We start from the raw sequence: 11,757 nt of genomic DNA, 5'->3' as shown, positions 1-11,757 counted from the left end.
TTCTCACACCTGTAGCTAAAGCATGCTTTTTAAAGAGAGGAAGTATATTGTCGAAAATCATGGGTATGGTAATCGAGCAGGGCCAGTTATTTGATTATAAGAAGGGTTAGAATTGTGAATCATCACTTTTTTTTTAAGCTAAATAAATGCAATCTTCCCAGGAGGGAGGAAATGAGTATCTATAACCACAACTTCCATCCAATCACATACAGACAAATCAACCTTCAGCCCAATCAAACGTCTTCATTTAAAGCTTACCTGGATTTGGCACACTGCCCAGCTTTCCAAAACTACTGACAATAATACTTTCAGCAAAAAAGTACACTTACAAAAAAAAAAAGAAGAAGAAGAAAGAAAGAAAGTAGGAAAGGAAAGGAAAAAAAAGCTTTTGCTATGATTGCTTTTAAATCTGAGAATTTTGTAACTCAGAGAAGACAATGGCTTGGGAGAAGGAAAGTTTGCTTCTGAGTTAGCAGCTTGAGGAAACAGGATTAGTGGGTGGGATTGGGGTGTGCTCTGCCCATAAATAGAGGCTCAGGGCTCCGCTGGCACATTCAGAAGCTTGGACAGCAACCCGGGCAGCTCACACAAAGCAGGAGGGTGGGGAGCTCAGGTAAGTCAACTGCATTGCACCTGCTAGTATTGATAGCTTTGCTAGAGCAAAGCTCTGGACTGCTGCGCACAGCTGCGGACAGCCAACTGACAAGATCAAAGCAACGTTCCCAGGCAGGACGCAGGCTCTGGAAAGAGTGTCAGCCAACCTGCAGAAGCTTGCTGGGGCCTTTCTTTGGCTAAAAGTAGCGGAGTATCATGTTCCTGCCTAGGTGCAGTGTGACGCTTCCCTCCTCAGGAAACTGGAGGTTTGTGAGTGGGTGGGTGAACTCAAGAGTTTTCAAACCTGGGTTAGAGTGCAGGAAATCCTGGGTCAGCCCCCGCTCCTCTCCCAAAGGCCACAGGCTCCTCCACTGTGAAAACTCAGCTCAGTCTGCCCCCGGAGAATATCTTATTGCAAATCAGGAAACAGTTTGCTTTATGCTTCTGCAGTTTTTAGGACTGTCAGAGAGGGGGCTGGGGCACTTTCTGAAGCACCAGCAAGAGTCACTGAAACCTCCAGCAAGGACCTTCATTAACACAAGATGGGGAGGGATGACAGTAAAATGCAGCAGTGCAGAGGATCGGCGGCCTGGGGGTGGAGAGGGCCTGCAAATGATCAGTCCTGCAATCATGCCTTCGAGCATGGGTGCTGTGGGCTTTGAGGGGTTTGTGAAGATGTTTGTAGAGTAGAATGTTTGCAGACAGACTGTTCTCATCATGAAGACTCAGTACTGAATCCCAGAAAGTCATTCCAGAGCGGGATGTTTGTACAGCAGTATTATGTTAGCCTTCCTTGATGCATCCTGCCATAAAATGCATATATCAATAGTTCCAGCCCACAATCTGTAGAGCAATAGCAAGGAGTCCCAAGAGCCATATGTACAACAGGAATTGACAGCGGACTAAATACAGAACGCTGCCACCAATTTACTTTTATATTTTTGATATATGTGAGTGCTTATACAAATAATATATTCACATATTTGTTGATAAAGTCAAAGAAGTTAATCCATACTTCTGAACCAGCCTGTATTCTAGAAATACAATAATTCTCTCATGAGGCACCTCATTCAATTTTAAATATTAAACAGAAGTCACGACACTAAGAGAGCTGCTAGGTATTGATAGCTTTTAGTATGCTTAAGTTGTTATTGCAGAATGTTAGAGGATACAAATCATGATTAGCATTTCTGCATCCTTATGAATGTAGAAATGTATAACATTATGTCACAGCTTTACCTTGTGTCTGTTCTGAGCCACTGTGTGGCTGTGCACTATGACTTGGATAACAGTTGGCCAGTTTAATGTAAGCCTTCACTTGCGTTGGTAACTAAGTGACTTCTTTTTAATCATCTAATGTCTAGCAAAGGTTCCCATTCAAGCTCACAGATTATGAGGACCTTCCCTCTTCAAAGCTCTTAAACAAGGATGATCTACCCTGCTTCCTTTGTAGGCTGACTTAATCCAGAACTATACCAGTACTAGAGATGAACAGTAGTTCTTTCGGCTTTCTGGGCAGCCTTAGCATTTGGCTTTACCAGATTTGAAGTCTACAGCAGCCCATGGTATGGCCCATAGGTACTTCAGGTGACGTGAAACATGACCAACTTGGCCTTCCTTTCCACACACACACACACACACACACACACACACACACACACACACACACACACACACACGGGTCTTGTCATTTATAGCCCTATTCCTGATCATCTGCTACAGCTTTCCCCAGTAATTAACTGTCAAATACCAGAGCGGGAGAAAAGCGAATTTAACAAAGAAACAGCCTGGGTTTTTTCTCTCTGTCACTTACATCACCGCAAACATCTGTGCACTGGAGTGGATGCCCTCCCCTGCCACACAGGCCCAGACAAGGGCAAAGAATGTCCATTTTATGTGTCTCAGTCAGTCCATAGCTAACACCATTTGAGCAGATCCTCCAGTAGGGAAAAGGAATGAGTCTCCAGCCCTAAGGCGAAGCTCGCATGCCCTAAATGAAGTAAGAATGTGACCATGCTATTCACATGCATTCCTCAAGGGCAATGTGTCCATCTCATTGTAAGGGTAAAGATGTCTGTTTCAGGTGACTGTCTCAGGGAGGGGAGATGGAAGTCAGCACCTCTTCTCTGAACTCATCCCCTAAATCTTTCCATCTCTCTGAACTGTCGAGTCTTCATCTACATAGTGAGGAATCAGGGAAGGGGGAAAAGAGCTACCCCCAAATTACCTACCAGTACTATGCTTTTTTTAGTATAACTTTTAAATGTCCATTTCCTTAGCAGCAGAGTATATACATCTACCTAGTTAGATATTTCCTTAAGATATATTTATTGTTCTATTGCAAGATAAGATACAACAAAGATTATATATTCACTGGTAGGGAAAGCGGAGATGGTGATGGCAGGTGGGCCATAGATGGGTAGACCCCACAGTAAGTGTTCCGGGGAAACTCCTCATCGTGTGGAAGGCAGCCTTCCGCTCCTGTCTCGTGTCTTATCTCAGTGTAACCTGGTTCCCGCAGCTCTCCACTGTGGTGATGCACTCTGGAGATTCTAATTCCTTTCTGTTTATTTCCCGTGTAGATTTGCCATGGAGAAAATCTCAATGTCAGCATTCCTGCTCCTTGTGGCCCTCTCCTATACTCTGGCCAAAGACACCACGGTCAAACCAGGAGCCAAAAAGGACCCAAAGGACTCTCGGCCCAAACTGCCCCAGACCCTCTCCAGAGGTAGAAGTCAACTCTTTGTTGGCTCCCAACTGCAATTTAATTCATAAGGACTCCCTGACTCTTGGTATTAAATGTGTACGCTGAAGATATTCAGGGATTTTTTTTTCTAGTTTTAACATAGTTAGTAAACAGGTCTCCCTGCTCTGAGACTTTTGTTCTTTTACTAAGTCCACATTATCCGGGTCTTTACCATTACTTTTCAGCAGGTTTGAGCCTGAGACTGTGATGGATTTAAAGATACCAACTCCTCTTGTTCTAGGTTGGGGCGATCAACTCATCTGGACTCAGACTTATGAAGAAGCCTTATACAAATCCAAGACTAGGTAAGGCCACTGCTTACATGGAGCTCCTTCTAGTCACTCATGAGCGCCATCTAGTGATGCCTATCAGTTGTTCGTGGCGTCCTATTAAACACCCAATCTCCTGTCTCTCTCACAGCAACAGACCCTTGATGATCATCCATCACTTGGACGAGTGTCCACACAGTCAAGGTAATCCATTCTTCTAAATTTCTTTTAGAGGCTTCTACATGGGGTCAGGGTTTGGATACTTATCTATACATTCCTAGAATCTAGCACTCTTGAACAAGAAAGAATATTTTAAAACATTTAAAAAGAAATGTGAATGTTTCCATGTTTTGAATTAATTATTGGTGCACATTTTGAGTAAGAAATACTGGGGTTCATGCTCCTCCCACCTTTTTCCATCCGACACATCAGCGAATACCACTGGATTTCCGTTAAAACATCTCCAGTCAGTACTAGCTTCACGGACATGCACCCCGCATGGTTGCATGGGCTCCCCACATTTGGTGTAGTAAGCCCATCACTGTCCTTGCTTAGTAATTCTGGCTCAAGAGGCTCTGTGTTTTCATTTCCCAGTGGCCTCTGTGTATTAGGCAGCCCTTCTTGCCCAAACCCAACCACCTCCTATTCCCTCAATGCTAGCACCTTAGCGCAAGCCAACATCACGCCTTGTCCACGATACTACAACTGTCACCTCTCAACACACCAGTCGGCCCTCTACACGGAAGCCAGACTGAAGCTGTTCACCACAAATCAGATCCTTCACTCATGTGCCCCAATGGCTTCTCCTGACAAGTAAAATTAAACCCGGACTCCTGGCCATGGCCTTCAAGGCTGGACCCCCTCCGGCCAGCGCATGGTTCTCTTTTCCTGCCATGCCCCTTGTTCCCAGTCTACGCAGCCTGCCTTCATGCAGCTCATCCCTATTAACCAAGGCTGTTACTCTCACAGCCCTCTCCGCCTGCAGCGACCTGTCTCCAATAGTCTGGGCAATCTGCCCCCCAGATTAACCACCCTCTGACCCCTCTGACCTCAGCAGCACCCCTTAAAAGAGATCTGCCATGACAAATTAATAGCTCTTCAAGCCTTTGTTCACTTTATTTCCCCCTATGGATGTACCTACACATGGAATTACATCTGTAGTATGCACTGGTTTATGCTGCAATGCCTACATGAGCATCTGGAGTCTGGAGGTTGCGTGTGCTTTTCTATTCAAGACACTTTTCCTAGTCTGTAAAATCATGTCAGCTACAAAGTAGTCACTCAATAACATTGGCCGGAGGGGCAGACGTAGGTACTGCATGTAAAACACTATTCATCTTAAAGGACATCAGAAAATAGGGGTTCTAACCCAAGCCGAGGTAATGCTCCATGACTTTCCTCCTGTGCCACAGCTTTCAAGAAGGTGTTCGCTGACAGCAGGGAAATCCAGAAGTTGGCAGAGCAGTTCGTTCTCCTCAACCTGGTTGTAAGTTTCCCCTCACGGTCCCCACATCTCCTCTGGGTGTCACTGGTTGTAAGTTTCCCCTCACGGTCCCCACATCTCCTCTGGGTGCCACTGGTTGTAAGTTTCCCCTCCTGGTCCCCACATCTCCTCTGGGTGCCACTGGTTGTAAGTTTCCCCTCCTGGTCCCCACATCTCCTCTGGGTGCCACTGGTTGTAAGTTTCCCCTCCTGGTCCCCACCTCTCCTCTGGGTGCCACTGGTTGTAAGTTTCCCCTCCTGGTCCCCACCTCTCCTCTGGGTGCCACTGGTTGTAAGTTTCCCCTCCTGGTCCCCACATCTCCTCTGGGTGCCTCTGTCTCATTCACTTCTGGGCATCTCAGGCATGCTGCATTAACTAGACTCTTCTCCAAGTCTCCATCTCACAGATGAGAAGCCAAAAACCTTTTACTTTATTAATAATCTTTTTTTTTTTTTTGAAAATTTTGCATTGCTGGTATTGAGGCCAGCCCCTGGCACATGCCGAGGAACATTCTACCCTGGGCCACATCCTCCTCCTCTTTCTTAGGAATTGATGTGGCGCACTTATGTTGTAATGTGGTAATTAATAATCTTGTCTGAAAAATACTCTTCGGTGGTCAGGATCTCTGTGTTGCTATAGTAACCGATTTTTGTGCTTTGCACATCATTGCCTTTGCCCATCTCCCTCCAGTCCTGGCTCACTGGCACCTGTCACTTCTTTCTCTCCATGGGCGAAAGCTCCTGCTGTGTATGCCCATGCGTCCTGGACTTTAGCTTCATACCTCCTGCCTCACTTCCTCATCACCAGCCCTCCATGTTTGCTACCCTAGGACAATGGTCTCCTACCCATCCAATCACAGCTACCCCGAGTCGTCCTCCTTGAGTTGTTCTGTTCTTTGAGTATCACATCCGTTAGCTGCTTCCTCCTGTCCTGTATCACTTGCTGCTCTTTCCACTCTATGATGCTTGTCTTCTCGTCTGTGCTGTGAACTCTTTGCAGAAGAGACTCCCTGGCAGGGCCTTAGGCCCATGGCACATTCTCTTTTCTGGTTAGTTTTTAAAGGAGTCTGGAAAGTAATGGACTCCACTGTGGCATTTTTGATATGACAAAATAATGGACTCCTCCACCGTGGCATTTTCATGTGCACTCTGTTTTTGCTGCCTCCACCCCACTCGTCTCTTTGCTCCTCCCTGAAGCTCGCCTTCTGTTTGTATAGTCTATAACCCTTTTCAACCCCCAGCCCTCTCATAATAACTGTATCTCACTGCTCACAGTGCCCTTTCTAGTTCCAGGAAGATTTAACAGACACATTTTTGCACTGGCAGGTTTGAAAATACCTAAAGTTAAACAAACAGCTTTTTGTTTTGTTTTGTTTTTTTATCTCAGTATGAAACGACAGACAAGCACCTTTCTCCAGACGGCCAGTATGTGCCCAGAATTCTGTTTGTGGGTAAGTGGGGGTTCCAGCGACATGAGACACACTGGAGATTATGCAGCTGCAGCCACATCCTGTCTCCCCCAGCATCACACTTCCCCATCTATGTCCCCAACCTCAGCGACCACTTCACTACAAGCAAGGTCACTGACCTCTAACAAGGGGCCTGGCATTCTGGGCAGGATAATGCTAAGTCTCGCAATACACTTTCATCCGAAAGTGTAAAGTACTACTTCCCCAAATGCTTCTTTTCTCCTCTGCTCATTTTACTTCCCACCTTTTGCTCCAAGCATATCTGTGAAGGCAGGGCCATGTTTTCCTCATTGGCTATCAGCTTTTACTTTGTCCTTATTGGAGGATGCTGTATGAGCTACAGGTTTCTGCCCACCATACGAGCCCAGTGTGATCCTGGGAGAGGCTCTCAGTGTTTGTTGAATGGCTGGATAAATAAATGAGGTCTGGCTTTAACCAGTCATAGTCACTTAAACTGTAATTAAGGCCACTGCCTAGCAGAGCTCATCAAGTGGGCAGCCTGGATAGGCCATCAAAGCTTGCATTAAAAGTGAAAGTCAGGGCAGAGAGAAGCAAGTGATAGGGGAAACGAGAAGGGCTGAACTAGAGCGCTCACTTGTGGAAGAGTCTAAACACTGGTGCAATCTGGGGTTGTCTAGCTCTGCCTTAGACGGGACTTTTCTGAAAATCTCCTGGAAGTCTCAGAGCATATTCATCAGCATTTTTTGCCTTCAGCCATAGTACAAATCCCAATGCACTAACTTGTGAAGCTCACTGGTTCTCCTTGCTGGCTGAGGGTTAGAATCCCATGAAGGTTTGGAAAACACAGCTGCCCTGGCTGTGTCGCAAACCAGCGATTAGGTTCTCTAGGGGTCTTGTAGGAAGCCGTGGTTTTTAAGAGCCTCCAGGTAGTCTGAGTGCACCAGCATGTGTATAAAGGCCTTGTGTTAATTTACTAGGAAGGTTAACTGGGTCTTTGTATCCTCTCATGTGGAGGCATCATTGCTAAGTCTATTGAACAAAGGAATCTCTGCTTCTGGTAATTCATTGTCTGTTGGTCCTGGCCTGACATTCTGAAGTGACAAAGAGAGTCCCCTCCAGGAAGTGACAGAGTGCAAACACCCAGCTGGTTCTCACATGTCGTCTTCCCCATTTGAGGACATTCATTTCATCGCCCTCCCCCTCCAGTTTTAGGAGTCCAGCTCAGGGCCTTGTGCGTACTTGGAAATGCTCTCCCATCAAGTCCCACCCCTCCCGTCAGTAACCCCTTCCAAAACAAAAGTGTCTATACCTCTCCATACTCCCTTACTGTTCTTCTGGATGTGCCACACCTTTAAAGTATCTTTTTCTCATTAATTACATAATTTCAACTTACATAAAAATATGACAGAATGAATGTATTTGTTTGGGGGTTTCATTGTTGTCTTTTGCTTTTTGAGACAGTTTCATGTAGTCCAGGCTAGCCCCAAACTCTCTATGTGGCCAAGAACAACCTTGAACCCCTGATCTTCCTACCTCCCGGCTCCAAGTGCCAAGACTACTGGCATACACCACCATGCTCAGCTTGACTGATGGATTTAAACCTAGAGGGACATTTAAGGAGAGATAAAAGGGAAAACTCGTAAATCTGTATTTTTTTTAAATGCAGCTGATTAACCACAAAATATTAAAAAATAAAAGTGGAAAGTACCTTATGTAGTTGTCTGACCCTGCTGTGCTTAGGGACTTGCACCGTTTTGTTTAAAGAAAGAAAGAAGGCTGGGGATATATTCACTTAGCAGAGTGCTCATCCAGGATGTACCCAGCCCTGGGGTTCACTGCATAAACTGGGCATGGTGGCTCAGATCTAAAATTCCATCACTTAGGAGGCTGAGGCAGGAAAATTGTAATGAATTTGGGGTCAACCTCATGTACATAGCCTGGGCTACTGAATGAGACTCTGTCCAAAACTAACAAGCAAACAAAAAATAATACTGAAAATAAACAAACAAAAAGAGAGAATATCTAACCCAGGTTAGCCCCTCCCCTACCCAGCAAATCACATCATTCCATCTCTCACTTTCAAACCCCTCATTGGAGGATAATCATAACCAAATACCAGCCTTAGAAGTATCCAACTACTGAGGCTGTTCTTAGGGATGCCAATCAGGAGCAAGGAAAACGCTTAAAAATCTCACGGTAGTTCTGTAGTAAAGAATACTGCGCTTTCACAACGAAACCCCATAAAATATGCACCGTCCGATTTTCAGGGCGCTTAGATAGGATGGCAGGGTTCGAAACCTTTTCCAGAGCGGCACTGCGCCGCTGTTGAATGTTCCTTACTTTTCCCCACACTGCTCGGGTGGGAACTCCTGGGCCCGGAAGCAGAAGACAGGCAGCGGGCCACACTGCCGGACATAGTTTCTTCCACAGGGCACGGGCACAGCAGCTTCAACACACACTGTAGGCTCCCTGGAAGCAAAGGTGTTCCATCCTTGTTCTCTGTCTTTGCAGACCCATCCCTGACCGTGAGGGCAGACATCACCGGAAGATACTCAAACCGTCTCTACGCCTATGAACCTTCCGACATAGCCCTGTGTAAGTGTTGCCTCCCGCTTAGTCCGAGATCCGTGTTGCTATAGAGATAGGGAGAGGCCCCCACAGAGGCAGGCTAGGCCCCTGCCCAGGGGTGCCAGAGAATCAGTTTGACCCAGACTAACTTTTTGCCCATCGGCGAATCACTGCTTCACTCCATCTCCCACTTTGGAAACATCTCAACGAAGGATAAATCGTTCAGTTGAGGTACTGGTCGGCTCCTCCAGGAGACTCTTGTCAACACACGCCCAGCTTTTCCCCCTGCCCAACAGCACACAAACCCTCTGTCACAGAGTGCCGCAGGAGAAGTCACGACAGGCTGGCTTCCATTTCCCCCAAATAATGGGAAGGGAAATAATTTAGTCCATTTTGCTGTGGTTAAACTCAGGTTCAACTTGAGATCATCATGGGCAAATGATCCGGAGAGTGGCTTACTCACTTTCTCAGCTGCCCGATATGACGGAGAGGGAGAGGGAAAGGGACTGACTGATTTAAGGCGGATGAGGCCACCGATGGGAGGAAACATGAGCTGTGACACCCGATTGGTTCTTCTGGGGAGAAACTGGATTTTGTCCTAGGATCCTCGGCACTTGCAGCGGCTCCTAGAAACACCCTGTCCAAACCTTAGCCAATACCCATATGTGCTACTTAATTTTAAATTAATGTTAATGAGATGACAACCTCAGTTTTGAAGTCGCACCAGCCACATTCAGTATGCACACTGGGGATTTGTTCCTCCGCGCACAACTCTGTTAGACAGTACAGACTTAGACTGTAACTGCACTGGGGAGGAAAGCCTGGACCTAGTGAACATGAGCACCCCCACGGCCCGTTAGCGATGTCTCCAGGGCGAGCACTGGGACGAAGGGCAGCAAGTTCCAAGCGTGGACAGTGTGGGCATTCCTGAGATTCAGGGTATGTCTTCCTAAGGTGGACCTCGTTAAGGGCAGGTACCCAAACAGGTAGGATCACCATGCCTTGGCTGTTTGATAATTCCTTGTAGAAGGGGATAGCAGCCGCTCAGTACACCATCCGGACGCCTCACTGCATTTCACCGGTTGCTGCTGCTGCTGCTGCTGCTGAGGAGGGTCTCAAGTTTGGGCTCTGGAACAGTAGTTTTGGCACTTGTCCGCCGTGTGACTTTAGTAAATAACCCAGCCTCTCTGAGCCTGTCCCATTGATAAGAGTACAAAGTTTTGTGGGGATGGATGACTTCATCTGTACAAAAACCCTTGACGGGCTGACCATCCTCAGGCTTCTAGAATAACTTGCAGTAGCTGCACACACCCGATAATATTTCTCAAGAACATGATTGGAAATCTGCTTCTAAACCAGGTGTGGTGGGCCACGCCTTTAATCCCAGCACTCAAAGGCAGATGATCTCTGTGAGTTCAAGGCCATCCTGTTCTATATAGAAAGTTCCAGACCAGCCAGACGGACATGTATGCCTCTGTCCCAATAAGTTAATTAATTAAATGAAAATTAAAGTTGCTTCTACATTAGCCAAAACAGTTTGCTGCTGACATCTCATGCAGCTCTGGGACGAAAAAGCTGGAGGGGGAGATTGCCAAGGGAGGACTGAGACCTGCAGTGTCAACAGAATCCACTGCACCTGACCTCAGAAAGAAAGACGACAGTGGAGTTCCAACTGTCCACCCTAGGACTAGAGGATTCTGTCAAACCATGGATCCAGCCCCCAATGCCAGGGCTCATGGTGTCACCGGTGCCTGTCTTAGTCACTTTTCTACTGGTGTAAAGAGGCACCATGACCAAGGCAGCTCACTCTACGGGGGACTTGCTTACAGTGTCAGAGCGTGAGTGTGACCATCAGGGTGGGAACATGGCAACAGGCAGGCAGGCATGGTGCTGGAGCAGCAGCTGAGAACTCACATCCGATTCATAAGCAGGAGTCAGAGAGAGAGAGAGGCTTGGCCTGGGCTTTTGAAACTCAAAGCCCACCTGCCCCCAGTGATAAACAAGGCCACACCTCCTAATCTTTCCCAGACAGTTCCACCCGCTAGGGACCAAGCATTCAAATCTCTGAGCCGATAGGGGCCATGCTTGTTCAAACCTCGTCATTTCTGATGGTAACTTGGCTGTCCTAATGTTTCTCCCACCAGTGCTGGACAACATGAAGAAAGCTCTCAAGCTGCTGAAGACGGAACTGTAGGGCGGCCTGTGCGTGGCAGCAGGTGAACAGACAGCAGAAGCACCTGAACTCGATTACATTACAGGTTAATGTTACACAGATGTATTTTTTAACTCCCATGTGTGGGAAAACAATATTGTTATCTACTGCAGTGAAGCATGATTTTCTAAAAAATAAAGTCTTGTGAGTACTCCAACTGAAGGGTTGCTTCTACTGGTTTTTCATAGAAAAGCTGTTTGGACTGCCCATGGCTAGCATCCCTGTAGAGGCGGGACCACTATCCTGAATTGGAGGCGAGCTTGAGATGCAGAGTGGGATGCTGTCTCAAAAATGGAAAAATATTGGTTTTTTTCAAATTAAAAAAGGAAGGGAGGAGGGGTGGAAAGGCTGTTTGGTTCTGGTTTACTCACTGAACAGGAAGGTTGGACACACACAAAGTGCTCATGAAGGGACAAGACAAAGCTAACGCAAACAAGGAAGAGAGAAGCCATCAAG

At 46.7% G+C, this 11,757-nt stretch overlaps 1 protein-coding gene across 1 annotated transcript; it reads left to right on the top strand.

Annotated features, from left to right (window-relative positions):
* Positions 1 to 506: 506 nt before the first annotated feature.
* Agr2 (anterior gradient 2, protein disulphide isomerase family member) lies at positions 507 to 11,458 on the top strand. Its single transcript, XM_006983937.2, has 8 exons — positions 507 to 613; positions 3,177 to 3,322; positions 3,582 to 3,645; positions 3,761 to 3,813; positions 5,022 to 5,095; positions 6,479 to 6,542; positions 9,033 to 9,116; positions 11,234 to 11,458. Exons 2-8 carry the CDS (start codon positions 3,184 to 3,186, stop codon positions 11,281 to 11,283), a joined length of 528 nt encoding a protein of 175 aa, XP_006983999.1. The 5' UTR covers positions 507 to 613; positions 3,177 to 3,183; the 3' UTR covers positions 11,284 to 11,458.
* Positions 11,459 to 11,757: the final 299 nt, after the last annotated feature.

The sequence above is a fragment of the Peromyscus maniculatus genome, chromosome 14, assembly GCF_049852395.1.
Source record: "Peromyscus maniculatus bairdii isolate BWxNUB_F1_BW_parent chromosome 14, HU_Pman_BW_mat_3.1, whole genome shotgun sequence".
NCBI classification, from domain to species: Eukaryota; Metazoa; Chordata; class Mammalia; order Rodentia; family Cricetidae; genus Peromyscus; species Peromyscus maniculatus.
Note: the sequence above shows the minus strand (reverse complement) of the source record. Positions and strands in the feature narration are given on the sequence as shown.